General features: G+C 42.0%; 1 protein-coding gene and 1 long non-coding RNA gene across 6 annotated transcripts in view; one reads left to right on the forward strand and one right to left on the reverse strand.

Annotated features, from left to right (window-relative positions):
• The window catches only part of THRB (thyroid hormone receptor beta), a 174,394-nt gene that overhangs the window by 146,601 nt on the left and 5,567 nt on the right, over window positions 1–22,226 (forward strand). For all 5 annotated transcript variants that reach the window (XM_083405116.1, XM_083405118.1, XM_083405115.1 and 2 more), the window contains 3 exons: window positions 14,161–14,261; window positions 16,000–16,147; window positions 18,787–18,992. In XM_083405116.1, the coding sequence (XP_083261242.1) occupies window positions 14,161–14,261; window positions 16,000–16,147; window positions 18,787–18,992 (455 nt within the window). The remainder of the gene's footprint in view (window positions 1–14,160; window positions 14,262–15,999; window positions 16,148–18,786; window positions 18,993–22,226) is intronic.
• The window catches only part of LOC310660501, a 40,061-nt gene continuing 36,837 nt past the window's right edge, over window positions 19,003–22,226 (reverse strand). Inside the window, exons 4-5 of the long non-coding RNA XR_014503445.1 lie at window positions 20,860–20,968; window positions 19,003–19,137 (exon numbers count right to left, since the gene is read on the reverse strand). This is a non-coding gene — a long non-coding RNA (uncharacterized lncRNA). The remainder of the gene's footprint in view (window positions 19,138–20,859; window positions 20,969–22,226) is intronic.

Here is a 22,226-nt window from a genome sequence, read left to right on the forward strand (position 1 = left end):
TCAGATGAATGTGGAGAAGTCAAAAGGTGGTATCGTGGGTGAGAAAAGAGGTAGAATGCTTGATTTTTGGGTGTGATGCACAAGCGTCAAAAAGCATGAGATAATTCTCAAATGTGGCCTGTGCTAGTATACTCTTGTCTCTGTGATCCTTTATATTGTTTTATATCCTGCCTTTCAAAGTACAAGGAATGTACTTTGAACATCCTTAGACTGCAGTTCTGTACTCAGGCGGCGTAAAATGATGGGATCTAAAGAAACACGGAATTTAGAAGACCCCTTCACATATGTTTTTCTCAAACAGCATGACCTCTTTCTGTACTGGACGGCAAAACTCTAGCGAAGCTGATGGACATTTGAAACGTAAATTGGGCTATGTCGTGAAGAGTGGGGAGCTCAAAAGTTCCAGGGGGAGAATGCAGCCCTCTTTCAAACATCAAAGCATTTGTTTGTATCGTAATCATTAACTGTGTGCAGGTCAATGAATAGATCATATGCATTGTCTGCAGATGTTCCCGGCTTCAATTCTTGGCATCTCCAGTTAGGATTGGGAAAGACTTCTGTCTGAGGTATTAGAGAACTGCCGGCTGCACATAAGTGCAGACAGTGCTAACCTAGATAGATAAATGGTTTAATAAAATCCAGCTGTTAGGAATCTCACTAGACACCCCATACGGCTTTATCAAAAAATTCTGCATTTGAGATAATGAAACGCAGATTGTTAGACAACAAACTCCAAGTACTTAGTAGCCAAATCAGAAATAGTGTATGTTCAAGTCTGGGTTTGGTGCGAGGTGGACAGCCAATGGCGTCTTACCTCTCCCTTTTGACCAACCCAAATCAACACAGGGCCTATATGCTAGTGAGACGGAATGTGCTGTCCTAGGCAATGCGACACGGGAGATTCCAGAAAATACCACTCGTAGAGAGGCTATGCGCATGTGGACAGAGACAAGTGGAATCAGTTGTGCAAGTTATTTTGCACTGCCCCTGGTATCAGACTATTTGATCTTAAGTTTATCAATCGGTTGTTAGTAGGGAGTGGTATTCAGACAAATGTAAGGTAGCCTTCCTTATGTTCACTCAGGAATGGGGATGAGATGGAGCTAGTAGCCAGGTTTCTGAAACATGCAGTGAGGATTTGTGAATGCTAAACAACACTAATTTAAGAGCTAGAATTAAATAAAAAAATTGTACAGTAGCACCTTAAAGGTAAAGGGACCCCTGACCATTAGGTCCAGTCGCGAACGACTCTGGGGTTGCGGCGCTCATCTCGCTTTACTGGCCGAGGGAGTCGGCGTACAGCTTCCGGGTCATGTGGCCAGCAGGACCAAGCTGCTTCTGGCAAACCAGAGCAGCACACGGAAAGGCCATTTACCTTCCCGCCGGAGTGGTACCTATTTATCTACTTGCACTGTGACATGCTTTTGAACTGCTAGGTTGGCAGGAGCAGGGACTGAGCAACGGGAGCTCACCCCGTCGCAGGGATTCGAACCGCCAACCTTCTGATCAGCAAGTCCTAGGCTCTGTGGTTTAACCCACAGCGCCACCCGCGTCCCTCATGTGCATGCACACGAAAGCTTATACCCAGAACAAACTTAGTTGGTCTCTAAGATGCTACTGGACAATTTTTTAATTTTTTTATTTCTTTCGACTGCGTCAGACCAACACAGCTACCTACCTGAATTAAGAGCTAGATGCAGGGTTTTTCTTATATTTGTGTGTGTGTGTGTGTGTGTGTGTGTGTTGAACCCTACTGGAATTTTGTACATATCCCAATAAAGGTTTGAGAATCTGATTTGTTACAAATCAATGGGATTTAAGCAGGCTAGCCAGAATTGCAGTCCAATGTTTTCGCATTTGCCACACAACATCTAAGCATCCTTCCTTTATTGAGCTGCATGGGCCTATATAGCTCATGTCTTCTCTAAAGACAGCGTGAAAAGCTGGTACAGGGGCACGTCCATTATTATTATTATTATTATTATTATTATTATTATTCTGCTTCTCTGTAAATTTGAAGCAACTACGAATTTCTTACATAATTTTAACTGCGTGGTGTGTCCATGGAATAAATTGTAGCAGTCTGTCTGCAGGATAATCAGTATGTAGAATGGCTGCAGCTTTTTCCGATGACCTTTTTCATTCGGCGCTTTTTAACAGAAGGAGCCATTTTTCACTCAATGGCCATCGCTTGGCCAATATTGGGGGAAAGGAGATGGCAAATCTGCGAGCATTAGATTTCCCCGGTTAAGCATCATCAAGGGTCGACATCATAATAAGCAATAATACTGGTACTTAGTACAGATAGAATCCTCTCCCTTGTTTCGAGGACTGAAGGGCAATCTTAAGTGGCTTGCCTAAGGAAATGTAGCAAATTGGATATGGGGGTGGGAATATAATCTGATTCTCCCTCTGGTTTATCCAGTGATTCATGCTACCTTAACATTCTAGAGATATATATATATATTGAGCTAGAATTGAGTTTGGTTGGCAATTCTCACTTTTCATTGTTTCTAACGAGGTACAGTGTGTTAGAGTGATATTGACTTGTATCTCTCCCAAGTGCAGCTCATTGTACTTACAATAATTTTGAAGACAAGGAACATGCATTTAAGAGCAAAACCTGCAATCTGCACCTCTGTGAGTAGCCAAACACCCACTACTTTTCACAGAGGCCGGGAATAGGTCTCTTAGGACGAGGCCTTTAACCCATTTGCTCGTGCAGTACCCCACAGCTTGAACAAAACTGCACGAATACCCTGTAATTTTCTTAAAAGTGGTACTCATTTCCCACACAAAGGGACACACAGGTATTTTTCGCTTCCAAGAAAGTAATGTAATAAGGTTCCACTGGAGCATTTGCAACAAGAAAAATAAGAGCAAATAGTCAACTGTACTAGACATGTGGAAGCTCTTTATCCAACCTGTGCCATGCTGCCGTTTTTCTGTTCACATACCGTATTTTTTTTGCTCTATAAGACACACTTTTCCCCCTCCAAAAATTAAGGGGAAATGTGTGTGCGTCTTATGGAGTGAATGCAGGCTCCATGGCTTCAGTGAAAGCAACGCATTGCTTTCGCTGAAGCCTGGAGAGCGAGAGGGGTCGGTGCGCATCGACCCCTCTCGCTCTCCAGGCTTCAGGGATGGCCACCCGATGCTCTCCTGGCTTCAGTGATGGCTGCGCTCCGGAGGCTTCAGGCGGCCACCCCTGAAGCCAGGAGAGCAAGAGGGATCGGTGTGCAGCGATCCCTCTTGCTTTCCCGGCTTTGCTTTGCTGGAGAGGCACTGCACAGCTTTCCCTCTCTGCGCAGCGCCCCTTCAGTGAAGCAGGAGGAGAAATGGAATGGGCTCCGCTTCGCTGAAGGAGCGCTGCGCAGAGAGGGAGAGATTTATTTTTTTTTGTCCTCTAAAACTAGGTGCGTCTTATGGTCGGGTGCGTTCTATGTCTGGCATGCAGCTTGCTAACAGCTCATACCTCAGAGGCTTATCGATATGGTGTGTTTGCTTCAGATTAGCATCACAAAACCAAACATGCAAATATTTGAAAGGTGGTTTTGGATGTGATATAACTAGTTAGGGGTCAGCAACCTGCAGCCCACGGCGGTCATTTAAATTGAGCGGGGACTCACTTCCGCAGTGCCAGAAATCACCTCTGCGCAGACGCAGTCCGGCCCATGGAGCGATATCCGCGGGAGTGAACTGGCCCAGGCAAGGTAAACCTTGCCGACTCCTAGACTAGGTTATGCGTCCTATTGGAGGGGAATGGTTACGATTTCATGACTTACCAATATTTATAAAAGTACAGATATTATTTCATGATTGCTATTGTGATACCCACTGCTGGTGTGTGTGTGTAAACAAACATGTACATATTGTAGTTTGTTAATTCACTAGTTGTATAATCTTATATTTACTAAAATAAAACATTAAAAGTTCAGTGTAATTACTGAACTTGATGTCTTCCCAATATCAGAAGCTCATCTTGTTTGTAATCGCAGCTAAAGTTTCTTTGCTTATGTACAGTAGCATTAGCTGAGATGCAGATCATATCTTCGTCATAGAGGGTATTTATTTTGCCAGAGCATGATATTACCCAGAGTGTTGTCTCTTCTCTGTATAATAGCCTTTTGAGCACTTCAAAGCATCATTAAACAGTTCATTAAACAGGGGTAAGTGTATCGATTGCCATGCTGTGCATTTTCAAAGGAATTCAAAAAAACCACCAATCCAAGTGGAAGTTAAATAATTGAATAAACTTATATGAGTCTCGTAGACCCATAAACAATGTCAAGGAGGATAGAAGAATAACAGAGCAGCAAAAATGTGAAAGGGTATACAGATATGCCACTAAGTATATATTTAAAATTAACCATATTAATATTTTAAAAATAAATAAATAACAAAGCTATTGCTATTTGATGATTTCATAATCTTAGTACTCAAGGCGCAGCAGTGTTGCCATTGGAGTAAATAATTTTTGCTCCGGATTTCTGGTAGCGTACTGTCTCTGCTGTTAGCAACTTTTGTTTTGTGGAACTGTTGAAAACTGCTCAAGAGACCTTTGAACCTCAGCAGTGCTTTTTTGGGGGGTGGGAAATGTGCCAGTACTCACCAAGGGGTACTGGTACTTCGTACCCTTGAGTACCCCTGGGGGGAAGCACTGAACCTCAGTATCATCAGCAACACAAAGAGAGTAAGGCCTCAAGATGACTATTAGCCTTCCAAAAAGATCTCCTCTGGACCAGTGTTTTATTGCAGATGTATTCTGCAACATGTTTTTGACATAGTAATTTGTTGTTTAGTCATTTAGTCATGTCCGACTCTTTGTGACCCCTTGGACCAGAGCACGCCAGGCACTCCTTTCTTCCACTGCCTCCCTCAGTTTGGTCAAACTCATGCTGGTAGCATCAAGAACATTGTCCAACCATCTCGTCTTCTGTCGTCCCCTTCTCCTTGTGCCCTCCGTCTTTCCCAGCATCAGGGTCTTTTCCATTATCCATTCTGAAGGAAATCAGCCCTGAGTGCTCACTGGAAGGACAGATCATGAAGCTGAGGCTCCAATACTTTGGCCACCTCATGAGAAGAGAAGACTCCCTGGAAAAGACCCTGATGTTGGGAAAGATGGAGGGCACAAGGAGAAGGGGTCATAGTAATAGTAGTACCTTAAGGGTGGATTTATTCGGCTTTAATAGTTGCGTTGTGACGCTTCCCCAATGCTACCAAATTATTGCTGTCCAGAGGGGCTAGGGCACAAAAAATAAGCAGTGGGGGAGGATGGACGACGACCCGTAACATGGTATGAAAAGGTAGAGGATGTTAGCAGGAAGTAACAGGATATGCCCTGCTTGGAAATATAACCAACCCAAAATGTTTGCAGGCACGAACATTATTGGAAGTGGAATCGTGGTTGAGTACCCCAATAACAGAAATCATCATGAATGCGCAATAAAAGTGCATCTTTTGAAACCTGAGTTGCATTAAGATAAATGCTCTTAAACTGATGACTCATTGTCCATTTTGTGAGCACCAGTTAGCCAAGTTGGGAACGGACATAAGCACACTGCAATGATGTTTACTTGGACATCCATGTCTTGCTGTCTTCAGATTCCATGTCTTACTCCCTGATTTGGCTGGGGGAAAAATGCTCTTTCTGAATTAGGTTAGGAAAAACAAACAAAGGTGACTATCAATACAGTCTTGAATATTTTGCTGACTAAGGGTCTTTCAAAGAAATCTTATTAGTCCAACTTGAAAAAGGCACAAACACAAAACTCTGCTTCCTCTATAGCAGCCACATAATGGAAATCTCTGTGATGATTCCTTGGGTCTAAAGAGCATTGGCTGAGATCTGTATAGAATCCTTTCTTGTGAGGTCTGGTAGATAGCTTATCCATGGACCAGCTACTTCGAAGTAAAAAACAATAGTCACTGTATATGCTCCATGAGGCCCTAAAATCCACACCTCTTGTTAAAAGATCGTATACAATACTTTTAGCAGTAATACAATACGTTTAGTTGGTTTTTTTTATTTCTGCATTAATGAGTTTGCAAGAAACATTTTTCCTTTGCATTTGAGTTGAAAAGTTGTGAAATTTCTTCAAAATGGTTTACAATGACTGGTGTTAAAAAACACATTCTAATGTAACATTATGTAAATTAATAAAGATGCACCTACAATTTATATGTATTCTGAAGATGGGTGTTAATATTTTACTTAATTTCTTCTCATAAGGTTTAATCTCTGATCAGAAGGTATATAATTGGATACTGGTGTATAATTCAGATTAAATTGTGAGGGCTCCTCAAATGTATTTTGCAGTACAAAGGCCCCCAACAAATTTGGTTGAACGTTTACAACGCTAAATAATTATTGGGTATAGACTTTGTATGTTATCTAGGAGCAATTGGTTCTACAGGCCCTGCAGATCTTGATCAAGTGTAATAGATTTCAAGAGGGATTGTTCGGATTGGATTATGGCACACATTCTTCTAAGGTGTGGGCATCTGCTCCCGCTGAGTATTTTGTCTTGCCAAGAGTTCAGATTAGACAGATTTGCAAGTCCGGACTTTGACGAGACTGCAGCTTTACCTTCAACTGCCATAAATATACTAGACCAATGAAGGTCAAGGTCATTAAGAGTCATTTGGGCTCTTCTACCCAAGTCTTGACCTGCATTTGTGTGATATCCTTCGCATTATGAAGCAATGTTGAAATCGTTGTATGCTAACAATAAGCACCTAATTGTTATTTAGGACAAGAGCACACCATCTTTGTCAATTTACCAGCTGGTTCTCCCCTCCCGACTCCCCTCTCTGTTGCAGACCACACTGTCTCATTCTTTATGCTTTTGGATCCAGTCCATCTCTTTAAAGTCAAGATACAGGTGTGCCCCGGAAATATTGCGTATTTAGTTCCGGACCGCTGCAATAAAACGAATATCGCAATAAAGCAGGGTGGATTTGAGTTAAATCAAATCAATTTAAATCACGATTTAAATCTTTAGTTTGTGAGACTTGTTTTAAATCTTCCTTTTTTACAGAAAGACTCATTCTTGCTAGTATCAACTAAATATTTACAACCAGATGAAGGTTTCATTTTTGGAATAATAATTTTTTCAGAGTAGTTTTTACAGTTATATCAAAAATTACTGATTTGGTTATACTATTAGAAATACATAGACTGATAATTATGAAATTATTGTGAGGTTTAATAAGTTAACTGTTTATATTTGGACAGCGTTTCTGCTGTACTTTATTGAAAGGAGAAAAATAATCATTTCCTTAATAACAATTTAACCATTTTATTTAACTAAAACAATAACATTATAGCATATGTATCTATGTTTGTTAACTGATGTGGTTAAACAATTTTTAAAAAAAACAACAACCTAAGACTGAGTTTTAGCACACATGAAAAACTTTAAACAAATGCTTATTTCCTGATGAATAGCCATTGGACTATGATGTTACATAAATAGAAAACTATCTTTAGAAAGATTTTTCCTCCAAAAGCATTTTATTTTAAAAATCTAATTTAATTTTTTTTTTTAAAAAATATTTTTTTAAAATTGATTTTTTTATCCACCTTAATAAAGCAAGTCACACTCGTTTTTTGTTTATTTGTTTACACTGTACTGTAGTCTAATAAGCCAGGTCCCCCAGACTGCAGGGGCAGGAAGAGGGAAGCCCAGTTCCAGCCCTAGACAGCTCCACTCCCATGACCAGAAGAGGGGCAGCTGTAGGGATTTATCTTCCTTCCGGTTTAAGTTATTTTAGTGGTTTAAACTGTTGCGGTCTCGTGTTTTGAATTGCTTTATCTGATTTGCTGTGCTTGCCCGTAGAACGTTTTAGACTGCTTTTTTATTTTGGCATTGTAATGATATGGTTTCAGTACAGTGGTACCTCGGGTTAAGTACTTACTGTATTTTTCGCTCTGTAAGACACACTTTTTCCCTCCTAAAAGGTAAGAGGAAATGTGTGCGCGTCTTATGGAGCGAATGCAGGCTGCACAGCGATCCCTCTTGCTGTTCTGACTTCGCTTCGCTGGAGAGGCGCTGCACAGAGAGGGGAGGGAGAGAATATTTTTTTTCTTGTTTTCCTCCTCTAAAACCAGGTGCGTCTTATGGTCGGGTGCGTCTTATAGAGCGAAAAATACGGTAATTCATTCCGGAGGTCTGTTCTTAACCTGAAGCACCACTTTAGCAAATGGGGCCTCCTGCTACCGCCACGCCGTCAGAACACGATTTCTGTTCTCATCCTGAAGCAAAGTTCTTAACCTGAGGTACTATTTCTGGGTTAGTGGAGTCTAACCTGAAGCATATGTAACGTGAAACGTATGTAACCCGAGGTACCTCTGTAGTTGTAGTTTATAGTTTTCGTCACGGACATGAGCCACTTAATGGCATAGAAATACTGCAAATTAATCTCTGTGCATGCATATTATTATTATTATTATTATTTATACTCAGCCACTCTGGGCAGCTCCCAACAGAATTAATGATAATAATAATAATAATAATAATAATAATAATAATAATAATGATAAAACATCAGACATTAAAAACTTCCCTAAACAGGGCTGCCTTCAGATGTCTTCTAAAAATCAGATAGTTGTTTATTTCCTTGAAATCTGTTGGGAGGGCATTCCACTGGGCGTATGCCACTACCGAGAAGGCAGTGGCGGCAGTGGTTCATTTCCCTAGTGCTCACAGTTTTTCAAAGTGTGGTAGTATTTTATTTTTTTTAATTCATTTATTTCTTAAAAAAATATTTCTGTGCTGCCGTATCATAACACATCAGGGCTATTTACAATATCACAGCATAAAGCACCATTTAAAAAAATACAAAAATAGATAATCATTACGGCTAATCAATATAAAAATTAAGCAGTTGAAAAGGCCTGTTAGCTCATCCAGTAGCAAAGGCTGTATGCTTATTTTTCTGCAGGGATAATATTCTCCTGATTCATTTGGGAAGTGAACATGATGTCTAACAAAGCTTTTCATATATATTTTTTCAACCCCCCCCCCCCCAAGTTTTCTTATTGCTCTCATGGACATGAGAATGGTACATGAACTGCTTGGCTTGGATTTCCTGAGGTTACTGAAGCACTAGTACATAGTGTGTTAGACCTCTCATTATACCTTTCATATTCCATTTAGCAAATTAGTAAACATGACATAATCTGTCACTTCTCTTTGACACCCCAGAGACTCTCTAGCTATTGTAACCTCGTCCTTTTCAAAATGGCTTCTCCTGTTGTTGTGAAGCACAGTTTTGGGCTCCCAGTTCAGCTGCCACCTGAAGTCACTGTCATTATGACACTAGAGTGCAAGTCTTATACATGAATCATCCGCATAAAAAGTTCAAAGGAGACCCATTAAGGAATGACCTACCTAAGATGAAGATGGTGAGGGTGAGGATGATTAATTTTTTATATTGCCCTTCATCCAAAGATCACAGGGAGGTTCACAACATAAAAATGCAGATTGAAAGCACAAAATGCATAATAAAAACACCAAAAAAACAGACCAAAATGTAGCCAGTCCCCTGTGACTACTCATTATTGAGCAACAAATTGTAACTGGCAAGGATTTGTCACCATGTTAGTTGATAACGGCCAATTAAAAAGTTCACTTTACCGAGTGAAAATTGTGGTTTTAGGTGGAAAAAAAATATAATATGACACAGAATAGTGTAATATTCTGCAGCAGGGTACCAGTGCATTTATCCTCCTCACTCTGGTACTAGGGACAAGACCCAAAACAGGGATATCACTTTGGTTTCCATTGACATTTTGCAGTCTTTTATTCCCTCCAGTCACTGTATATGAAGGGCTTGTCTGTTTGGACACAGATGCCGAGGGAGCATCAATGTGCCCTTACTAGGAACCTGGAATTCATCATGCGAAAGGCTGGGCTGGATGAATCCCTAGCCGGAATTAAGATTGCCGGAAGAAATATCAACAACCTCATATATGCAGATGACACAACTTTGATGGCAGAAAGTGAGGAGGAATTAAAGAACCTTTTAATGAGGGTGAAAGAGGAGAGCACAAAATATGGTTTGAAGCTGAACATCAAAAAAAGGAAGATCATGGCCACTGGTCCCATCCCCTCCTGGCAAATAGAAGGGGAAGAAATGGAGGCAGTGAGAGATTTTACTTTCTTGGGCTCCATGATCACTGCAGATGGTGACAGCAGTCACGAAATTAAAAGATGTCTGCTTCTTGGGAGAAAAGCAATGACAAACCTAGACAGCATCTTAAAAATCAGAGACATCACCTTGCCAACAAAAGTCCGTATAGTTAAAGCTATGGTTTTCCCAGTAGTGATGTATGGAAGTGAGAGCTGGACCATAAAGAAGGCTGATCGCCAAAGAATTGATGCTTTTGAATTATGGTGCTGGAGGAGACTCTTAAGAGACCCATGGACTGCAAGAAGATCAAACCTCTCCATTCTTAAGGAAATCAGCCCTGAGTGCTCACTGGAAGGACAGATCGTGAAGCTGAGGCTCCAATACTTTGGCCACCTCATGAGAAGAGAAGACTCCCTGGAAAAGACCCTGATGTTGGGAAAGATGGAGGGCACAAGGAGAAGGGGACGACAGAGGACGAGATGGTTGGACAGTGTTCTTGAAGCTACCAGCATGAGTTTGACCAAACTGCGGGAGGCAGTGGAAGACAGGAGTGCCTGGCGTGCTCTGGTCCAGAGTCGGACACGACTAAATGACTAAACAACCTGAGATTTATCAATAGAGCCCTGGATTTCCCTGGTTGATGCAACACTGCACCTACATTTTGGAGCATTAGAGAAGAAGTTCAGGCGCTTTGGCCTAGGTATTATGCTTAGCATCTTGCTTCAGCTGCTGCTGCTGTAGTAGCACAACCCTCTGTTTATACCAGTATAGTTAAAAAGGCACTTGAAGCCATGCTGCTAGTCTTTCATCCATAGAAAATGGCAGAGTCCCATTTTGTGGAATGGTTCCAATTATTTTTATTATCAGAATTACTACTGAATGTGAGTTATTAATATAGCCAAAGCTCCACAATGCTTGTCGATTGCCCTGTAATTATTACTATTATAATGCATAGTGTTCTCGGTCCAGAATCGAGTTATGTTGGGTTGAACGCTTTGTGAACTTACACAAACATCTTGCATCTTAAATGTGTAACATGTTGATGCAGTAAACAAATAGACTATATTTCAGAGTGCGTTGAGTTGAGGGGAAATTTGTTTCTCTTCCATTCATTATTTTAGGAGCTTTGGCGAATGTGTACAGTATTAGGAAGAATCCCCCCCCCCCCAATTACAGGACAGAATCAAAAACAATAATTACTCTTGAGGGGTACCACCTACCATTGTCTTAAGTTAGAATTTCACATAGTATTAATGCCTTTCTTTCACTTTAAGCCTTCCCCAAAGTGTTAGAGCTGATCATGAGCTAAACGTTTTATTCTACAGTGGTACCTCTGGTTACGAACTTAATTCGTTCCAGAGGTCCATTCTTAAGCTGAAACTGTTCTTATCCTGAGGCGTGCTTTTGTTAATGTGGCCTCCCGCTGCATACGCTCCTCCGGCACACAATTCCCATTCGCATCCTGGGCATAGCTGCCAACATTTCCCCTTTTTTAAGGGAAATTCCCTTATTCCGAATAGAATTCCTTTCAAGAAAAGGGAAAAGTTGACAGCTATGATCCTGGGGCAAAGTTTGCAACCAGAAGCAGCTACTTCCGGCTTAGCGGAGTTCGTAACCAGAAGCGTTCGTGACCAGAGGTACCACTGTATGTGGAAAGACATGGTTAGAATGAAAAATGCACATACATTTTGCCAGGAATATCCCTGAGCAGAAGAATAGCTTCCCTTCTTCTGCTTACTGATCTTTCTTACGAAAGCTTTATGAGTTTGGCATTCCATTATCACATTCTGCACGGGTGTTTTCGTACTAGATGAACCTTTCACAGGCAGTGGCGTAGCGTGGGGGTGCGGGGGGGCTGGCCGCACCAGGCGCAACATCTGGGGGGGGGGGCGCTCGCAGCTCTCTGCCCCTACCTGGCTCACTCACTCTCTCTCACTGCAGTGCTGGCTGTGCGAATCCGATCCGAGCCGCTGGGTCGCCGCCCACTGTGGAGGGGAGTGTGCCAGGCGTGCGGTGCGGAGAGAGAGCGAGGGACTATCTGGGGGAGGGACAGTGCAGCGGGGGGGGGGGCGCAAATTACTTGCCTTGCCCCGGGTTAGGGGGCGCAAATTACTTGCCTTGCCCTGGGTGCTGACAACCCACGCTACGCCACTGTTCACAGGACATGACTATTACCTGTGGATTTGACCCCTTTCCAAAGCTTTCAATTTACTCTGAGCCTAGAATACACCAGACCGCTATCCAAACTTTAATATAACCCTTCCACCGCCTTTCCTCTTCCTTTTGGCAGATAGCTATACACACTGTTACTAGCCCATTGGTGCATACAAACTGGTGCAAGTCATTCCTGGCACATACACAGCCTGAAAACAGGCATAAAAACAACTCCTTTCTTCCAGTCTACAAAAACTTTCTTGCCAGGGTGCCTGGAGGCATTTCTTGATTACCAGAGGCAAATAGGCTACTTGGAAGTCTCTGCCCTGAAAGATACAGAAACTACTTTAATGTGGGTGCAGTGTATTCTGTATTTTTAGGTGATGATCCATAAGTCCAGTAGAGTGCTGAGTAATAAGATACTGGTGCAGTAAGATGCTGAAGCATAAATAGGCGGGGCTTTGTTGTGAGTACTTTCCCTTTTCTTCTTTAAACTCCAGTTCAGAATACCTCTGGTTACAAACTTAATTCATTCCGGAGGTCCGTTCTGAACCTGAAACTGTTCTTAACCTGAGGTATCACTTTAGCTAATGGGGCCTCCTGCGCCGCTGCTGCACGATTTCTGTTCTTATCCTGAGGTAAAGTTCTTAACCTGAGGTACTACTTCCAGATTAGCGGAGTCTGTAACCCAAAGTGTTTGTAACCCAAGGTGTTTGTAACCCAAGGTGTTTGTAACCCGAGGTACCACTGTAAATGTTATTTTCTGGCCCAATCATATTTCACATTCCCCCCAAACTTTACATTAACCAGTGTGACCCACCAAGTCAAAGACAAGGGGCACTGATGTGATCTGCAAGTTGAAAAGTTTCCTGTGCAGTTCCAGTGACTTGCTGATTTGAGTATGTCCAGTTTATCTAGGTGATCTCTGAAAGGGCCCTCTCCACTTTTAACCTTGATGAATTGGTGGGTTTTCTGTGTTATGTTGGTAACATGATAATTGTTTCTCTGCTTGGCAAAGACTGAGACAAATTAGGTATTTTGTGCGCTTATTTTCTCTGCGTTATTTGTTACAAGTTGTCCATGCAACCCAGGAATTATAGTGGCTTGTTCTGTCCTTCAATCAATGTTTCATTTTAATGTAACACAAATTGCGTTTTGTCTTCCAAAATGTGGGCATGATTTGGGCAAAGGGAGGCGCTTTCAAGTCCTATTGATTTCAGAAAAGAAAGAAGGCACGTGATAGAAAATTTTGCCTTGAGATCAGCAGGGCTTAAAATTGCTTAAGACTGGATGGATTGCGCCTTTTATGCATAATACTGATTCTGGCAGTGAATGTTCCTCTGTACATTTTTATTTCCCGTAACCTTTCTTTTTGGTCTTAGTCGTCACCTTTTGATTGTGCTACTTTGGTCTCTCTATGCGCCTCCTACCTTTTAGTTAAGAAACTTTCCTCTCAGAACAACTGTGTTGGATCCGCATTATGTATGATTTTTCTAGTTCATGGGTAGGCAAACTAAGGCCCGGGGGTCGGATCCGGCCCAATCTCCTTCTAAATCTGGCCCGCGGACGGTCCCGGAATCAGCGTGTTTTTACATGAGTAGAATCTGTCCTTTTATTTAAAATGCATCTCTGGGTTATTTGTGGGGCCTACCTGGTGTTTTTACATGAGTAGAATGTGTGCTTTTATTTAAAATGCATCTCTGGGTTATTTGAGGGGCATAGGAATTCATTTATTTCCCAATATATATATATATATATTCTGGCCCCCCACAAGGTCTGAGAGACAGTGGACTGGCCACCTGCTGACAAAGTTTGCTGACCCCTGTAGTTCAACCTCTTCACTGACACTCACTTTCTCTTTCCCTACAGGGTACATACCCAGTTACTTAGACAAGGACGAGCTATGTGTCGTTTGTGGTGACAAAGCCACGGGGTATCACTATCGCTGCATTACTTGTGAAGGTTGCAAGGTAAGTCTACAGCAAGAACTACTACATGATCGTGGCCACATAAAGAGCTAAAATAAGACAATGTCATATGATTTAAATTATAATTTGTAAAGGATAAGGCTATGGCTATCAGTCACGATTCACTTTTAATAACTAGGGGAATATGATAGCTTATCAATTACAATTTGATCCAAATGCTTGCACTAAATTGACTTTATGGATTAATCCAGATTTGACGACAGAGGGGCAGTCTTTTTTGTGGAAGAAATGTGTTGGATGTTGGATATATACATTAGATAGCTAATAGCCTCAGGTGGATTTATTTTTTATTTTTGTCATTTCCTGTTTTACATCTTAAATATCCATTTCCGATGAATGGCTGGCACCTATTTATGGCCCATCTGCTTTGAGTGCTTTGGCATCTCCTAAATTGTTGGATCCTTGCAAAATGCTAAACCAAAGCTGTTGCTTATACATGTTTAGCGGATCTTTGTAACGTAAAAGTTCAGGAACTCAGAGAGTTGTGGAATAGGGAATTACGATTGCACCAAAGAGCCCAAAGAATAGAAAATTGCTTAAGAATCTATATGGAATGTTTCCTTAGACTTGAAATTCAGACTCATACAGTTTTGAGTATATTGGACTCCACAGTGTTTGTACAAGAAGGCACTGTCCAATACGCACATCTGTTGGAGGAACCATATTTTTCGCTCCATAAGACGCACCAGACCATAAGACGCACCTAGTTTTTGGAGGAGGAAAACAAGGAAAAAAAATATTCTGAATCTCATTAGCCAGAACAGCAAGAGGGATCGCTGCGCAGTGAAAGCAGCAATCCCTCTTGCTGTTCTGGTTTCTGGGATAGCTGCGCAGCCTGCATTCGCTCCATAAGACGCACACACATTTCCCCTTACTTTTTAGGAGGGAAAAAGTGAGTCTTAGAGAGCAAAAAATACTGTATAATGCTAAGAATGCCTCATTATGTGGGCTTGTCCAGTGATATATACTTTTGGGGCTGAAGTTGTTATTCACATCAATTTTATATTGGCAAAGTCTTTGCTATTTGCATGTTCGGGTGCTTCTATATTATATTCCTCTAGTGTGGGGATTAGTGGTTGCTATGAGATTTATACTTCAAGCCTGGAAATATAAATATCCACCTTTGATTACACAGTGGTCTGTGGATCTCAGGCCATTCATTTGACTGCGTTTAAACATATTTCATATAGGCATCAATTTTCGTGTGGATACCTATTTTGGACTTTGAGAGGGCTTGTATTAACATATATGTTTAACTTAAAATGCATGTAATGATGGCTACTGTATCTGTAATATGAAGGGGTGGTGGTTTTTTGTTACTACTAGTAGTATTCATATGTTATTTATTTTCCTCCCTTCCTTCCCTTTAGTAATTTCCCCCTTCCTTTTCTTTGTTAAATTTGCAAATGATAAATTTGAGGAAGGAAATGATGGCTATACATTATGTCCCGTATCTGTGGGAGATTGCTATTGCTTTGGGTTTACCATAGGCACCTGATTGGCTCCTGGGATAACAAAATGTTAGACTAGGTGGGTAACTAACTGATCTGATCCAGGAGGGTTCTTCCTATGTCCTTAATTTATTTCATAATGTATCTTGTTCTTTGTCCAGCGATAAACACTCCAGCATATCTAAATAAAGATTTGGTTATAAGTAACCTAAATGATAAAAAGTGGGCAAACTAGGTGCTACTTTGCATTCTTTTTTCCCCCCACATAGGGTTTTTTCCGAAGAACTATTCAGAAAAACCTTCATCCAACTTACTCCTGTAAATATGAAGGAAAATGTGTGATAGACAAAGTCACAAGAAACCAGTGCCAGGAATGTCGCTTCAAGAAATGCATCTATGTTGGCATGGCAACAGATTGTAAGCTTCTTTATTTTACTGTGCTGTTTGTTTGCATTAGGTGTGTTTATTTCAGTACAACATAATCATCACTGTTTGTTGGGTGCTTGGGTCCCCCCCCATTTTTTTTATTATATAATTATATGCTGGTTGAGAATATTGGTTGTTATGCCCAGCTAATTTTTCCATAAAGCTTTAATTTTCTCTCTACTGTTGAAAAGACTAGGCTTTCCCCTAGCACTGGTGAGTCTGTATGTTAATAAGGATATGAACAATTTCTAACTTAGGAGTGTGTGTGTGTGTGTGTGTGTGTGTGTGTGTGTTATGTAGCTGTATCATGCAGGGGGCAGGCAATTATCATGCTTAAAGATTTGGAAGAATGGGAAGTTGGATGCTGTTGTTGCGTGAGTCATCCTGCAGTTGTTTGTTTTATTTTTAGCCAGAAAGAAAAGGAGCGCTACACTACTTCTAAAGAACTACAGCATATGGCTGCAAGATTAACCCTTAGTGAAGACTTGAAGTAGCATAAGTGGAGTAACTCAAAATGGAAACCCAAAGTGCTAGTGTTGATAGTTGTTTCTAAAGTTATCCTCAAAAGGCGGTGGGGGTATGAAATATACTCGGAGTCCTGTAGTGATTTCATGCTCTTTATTGCAGCTTGTAAAACTGTGATTGAATTGCACCCCAAACCTCAGGCTTTTATATACATTATTTACACATTGAGTCCCGTCTGATTGGCTCATTCTGCTTCCCTCCTGGAGCCTGATTGGTCTTTTCCTGCAAGCCAATCAGTGGTTGCATTCTAGGATCCTACTTGCCTGTTGTTCTAGGATCCAAGCTTAGTACATAACAGGGTAGAAGGAGCCCGTTTTACAAAACAGGAAAGTAAAGGAGTATAGAAAGTTGCAACCCTTGGATTATGCCGAAATGGCAAAACTGACCAGAAAGTTCAGGAACCCTGAGGACCAAAACTTTCATAAAGAACTTGGGGGGGGGGTTATAATTTACTAGAGAGACCACTGTAAACAGATTAAAACATTCGCAGGACTGCAATAACACTTGCAGTGTAGAAAATACTATGGACAAAATGGAGAGACATAAAATTTGGATGATGAAATACTATGCAGTTGAAAAGGTTGATAATAGGACCCATGGAGAGGAAGGTGGGAAGTCTAGGGATTCTGAGAAATCTCTGAATATGAATATGTATGTTATATTGTTATAATTCTACACTTGTAAAATCAAATAAAAATTATTTGGGGGGGGGGAGGAAGTTGCATCCCACCAGGCTCACCCGCATTGTCCACTCTGACTGGCAATGGTTTTTGATAAAAACCAAGCCCAAACTTCATTTTTTTTGGGGGGGGGGTTCCTTTCCACCCCGTTCCTTTCTAATCCCACCCATGTGACTAGTGATAGCAATTAGTTATGGTTCACGGTTGCACATTTCCCTGAATTATTTATTGCCGTCATTCGGTTGACCATTATCTTCCTGATAAACTAAATTGCCAGTTAGCACTAGCTGTCTGGGACAGAGTAACAGGAGCTCACCCCGTTGTGCGGATTCAAACCACCAACCTTCTGATTAGCAAGCCCAAGAGGTTCAGTGGTTTAGACCACAGCGCCACCCGCATCCCTGGAGATCCTGCCTACCTAGCGGGTGCAAGTAGATAAATAGGTACCACTGTGGCGGGAAGGTAAACGGCGTTTTTGTGCGCTCTGGTTTCCATCACTGCATCCCATTGCTCCAGAAGTGGTTTAGTCATGCTGGCCACATGACCTGGAAAGCTGTCTGTGGACGAACGGCAGCTCCCTCGGCCTGAAAGTGAGATGAGCGCCACACCCCATAGTCACCTTTGACTGGACTTAACCGTCCAGGAGTCCTTTACCTTTACCTTACTTGCTGTCATTCTGTGCGGCAGCCAAACGAACGTGACAGCCCGAGTATCTTCTCCATCTAAATATAGCCTCTGTAAAGTTGGACTACATTACATAAAACAGAAGTGACAGTTGAACTGCTGCTACCAATAGCATGTCAATTATGGATAAACTCTGCTCTTGCTCTGCTCTCTTGGATAATATAACGTGCAAAAATGAAACTTCCTAGATAAGCCAGGCAAATAGTATGCAGTCTCTCTAACCAGCCACGCCATTGTGAAGGCTCTAGGCGCAAGACTAGAACTACCGTTGAGAGGATACTACGATGTTTTCACTTAATGGGAGGATATTTAGTTGCTGGAACCACTTGTAGTTTTCCCTGGTCCCTTGCAATTAGCACTTTGCTCCCTGCTCACACAGGAAACTTGTAATTTTAGGGCACATGCAGACTTCTGGGCGAACCAGGCTGCTTTGCATCAACATGGAGTTTTAAACATGCTTAACTTCTTGTGCTGAGTACAGGACCGAGAAAAGGGGTCATAGTTTTGTAGTGCTTTGTAAGAGGCATTTTGTTGTCGGTTTCAGTTATTTGGAATTGGCTCGATTGCCAGAGGGTGTGCACGGTTGCATGGGTGAAAGTGACAAATAGATTTTGCACAGGTAGATCAAACCTCTTTTCGGCTCCCAAGATAGATCGCCCTAATCCCCCCAAAACCAGATTATTCCGTTCCAAGAAGTGTTCACAATCCGTTTTTCTCTAATATGTCCTTTCCTTGTTATAGTGGTGTTGGATGACAGCAAGCGACTAGCGAAAAGGAAACTGATAGAGGAGAATCGAGAGAAGAGACGCCGGGAAGAGTTACAGAAAACCATTGGGATGAAACCTGAGCCAACAGACGAAGAGTGGGAGCTTATCAAAATTGTTACAGAAGCCCATGTCGCCACCAATGCACAAGGAAGCCATTGGAAACAGAAAAGGAAATTTCTGGTAGGTTACACAATGGTGTGAGGAGCTCGCCAGAACCACTCCTCGCTTGACCTGATTTTTTAGCATCATTTACTTTTGGGTTGATGGACGAATTGGGTCCGAAGCTTTGATCTCTAAAGTTCTTCACTTTAGGCCCACCGTGTTTCTGCAACAGGAAGTACAGAACAAATGAGCGCAATAACATATGAAGACAAAGTTGAGTTTCACATGTTTTCTGCAGTACGCAAACAAAAATTCTCAATATAATGATCCATGGAAACGGCTGGTGTCACTAGAACTATCCTAGCATGTGGCCTGTTGTTTACCATAGTGTCACTGCGAGTTTTGATATTCTACCAATTTAGATCAATGGAAGCCAGAAATAGAAGAGAACAGGGGAAATATCATTTGAACAGGTTTTACATGCCTGTTCCTTAACTAGAGACATTTTCACATTGCAAGGGTCCTTCCTGGATGAGAAATGATTGCTTTTGTATAACGGCAAATCAGTACAAGAACCTGCAGAGCACGTTGCTTTAAAAATAATGAAACTAATATTTAACTGCAGGCGTCTTCAAGAGAGCTGTTCAGGGAAGTTTTTAGTGTTTGATGATGGTTTGTGCTTTTACTATTTTTTGTTGGGAGCTGCCCGGAATGGCTGAGGCAACCCAGTCAGATGGGCTGCATATAAATAATAAATATTATTATCATCATCATCATCATCCACTATTCTGGGGTTCCCCCCACTCCAACACACACATACAGTGGTACCTCGCAAGACGAATGCCTCTCAAGACGAAAAACTCGCAAGACGAAAGAGTTTTTCGTTTTCTGAGTTGCTTCGCAAGACGGATTTCCCTATGGGCTTGCTTTGCAAGACGAAAACGTCTTGCGCCTTTTTTTTAAAAACCGCCAATGCATTCCTATGGGAAACCGTCAATACACAGTGGTGCTTCGCAAGACGAAAAAATTCACAAGACGAAAAAACTCGCAGAACGAATTAATTTCGTCTTGCGAGGCACCACTGTACCAGGAAGAGGATATAACCTAATAAGTCCGCTCACCCCTTTTGGTGCTGTGGTGTTTCGCAGCATCGGCCTCCTGCCTTGATAAATGGCATGGGCGTAAGCCCCCTCCATCTAGCAGGAGCCAGATCCTGACCTATACCCGGGATTGACAAATGGGGGTGCAGGCTTGGACATGGGCTGGGCCAGGAGGCGGAGTTGACAGAGTCAACAGGCTTTCTTGGGTCTGCTCCCTGGTCATTTAAATAGCCCAACCTGGGGGCCTACCTTCTATTATTATTATTATTATTATTATTATTATTATTATTATTATTATCCACTAGAGGCCCAGGTTTGTCTTCTGGGGTCCCCCCCCCCCACATCCCAGGAAGAGGATATAATCTAATAAGGCAAAGTTGAATCTACCGTATATACTCGAGTATAAGCCGACCCGCATATAAGCCGAGGCACCTAATTTTAGCACAGAAAACTGGGAAAACTTACTGACTCGAGTGTAAGCCAGTTCACCACACCACTAACCTGGTGGTGGCGGCAGCGGCGAAGGAAGAACAAGCAGCCTGAAAGGTCTCCTTTCGGGCCGCTCGTCCCTCCGCTGCCGCCACCCGCCTCGCGTATAAGCCGAGAAGGGCTTTTTCAGCATTAAAAATGTGCTGAAAAAGTCGGCTTATACTCGAGTATATACGGTAAGTATGGATGGTCTTTGTTACTGCTTTGGGAATTTGTTAAAATCGAAAAGTTGGTTATACTGTAAATACATGAAAAGTAATAACTATTTCCCTGCATTTATGTGATTCTAGTGAGGTGCTGGTGTGTTGAGTGCAGTTTTCCCTGACGTTTGAAGCGAGCGGGAAAGCAGAACTTACCAAACTTGCACTTTTATCGAAACAATGTGTGAACGAAACACAGCAATCCTTTGTAATGCAATTTCCCCCAAAATTTTGTAGTTCTCCAGTCCAGCAAACGTGTTAAAAACTGCATTAGGGGTAAAGTGTGCATATAAAGCATATACTAGTGAAAATAACATACAAAAATGCATTCCATTAGAGTTGTGGGTTGTTGTTATTTTTTGCAAAGATGTGTGTATTTGACAAAATCGCATAGAAAAAAAAGTGTGTTTAATGGGAGAAATTCTCAATAAAATACTGAGGATTTTTTAATATACAGTGGTACCTCAGGTTACATACGCTTCAGGTTACAGACTCTGCTAACCCAGAAATAGTACCTCGGGTTAAGAACTTTACCTCAGGATGAGAACAGAAATCGCACGGTGGTGGCGCGGCGGCAGCAGGAGGCCCCATTAGCTAAAGTGGTGCTTCAGGTTAAGAACAGTTTCAGGTTAAGAACGGACTTCCGGAACGAATTAAGTACTTAACCCGAGGTACCAACCACTGTAAAATGGAAAAGAATGTAGAGAACTAAAATGAGAGAACCCAGAATTGCCAGATTCATCCATCCCATCATCATGTGAAGTGAAAACCAGTTGCTGGGTGCTGGCCCTGCTCTCAGCATCACATCATATCCCAGCCAGCATAAGCCCCCACCATGTCCACACAGGGCATGCCTGCAGAGGAGAAGCCTGCCTGTCATGCATAGGCTTTCTGGTGAGAGGGAACCCTGGCCACACAGTTTTTTTTTGGAAGGCCTCCCCCACCTGCAGACATGCTCCTAGTTCCTGCAGATTGTAGGGTTAGGAGGATGTAATGGTAAAAGCCAAAACACTTCACTGAGCAGTGAGCATGCTGAGTTCCTGTGGGAGCAGGGAATAGAAAACTGGGGTGGTGATATTAGAACAGAGTGGCAGGGAACCTGAACACACTGCAACATTTTGTTGCATATCCTACTTGCTCCTATTTGTCATTTTTACTTAGTTACAGCTCTAGAATAGCAGTACCGTTTTGTTTCCTAATACAGTCGTACCTCGGCTCCTGAACGCCTTGCGAGTCGAACGTTTTGGCTCCCCAACGCCGCAAATTTGGACATGAGTGTTCCAGTGTGTGAACGTTCTTTGGAACACAAACGTCTGATGTGACTTCCGCAGCTTTGGATTGGCTGCAGGAGCTTACTGCAGCCAATCGAAAGCCGTGCCTTGGTTTCCGAACGTTTTGGAAGTCGAATGGACTTCCGTAACGGATTCCGTTCAACTTCCAAGGTACCACTGTAGAGGAAAATATTTGTGGTTGAAATTTCCATGTGGAAGACAGGAGTGCCTGGCGTGCTCTGGTCCATGGAG

The sequence above is a fragment of the Podarcis tiliguerta genome (assembly GCF_965153285.1).
Source record: "Podarcis tiliguerta genome assembly, chromosome: 12".
Classification (NCBI taxonomy): domain Eukaryota; kingdom Metazoa; phylum Chordata; class Lepidosauria; order Squamata; family Lacertidae; genus Podarcis; species Podarcis tiliguerta.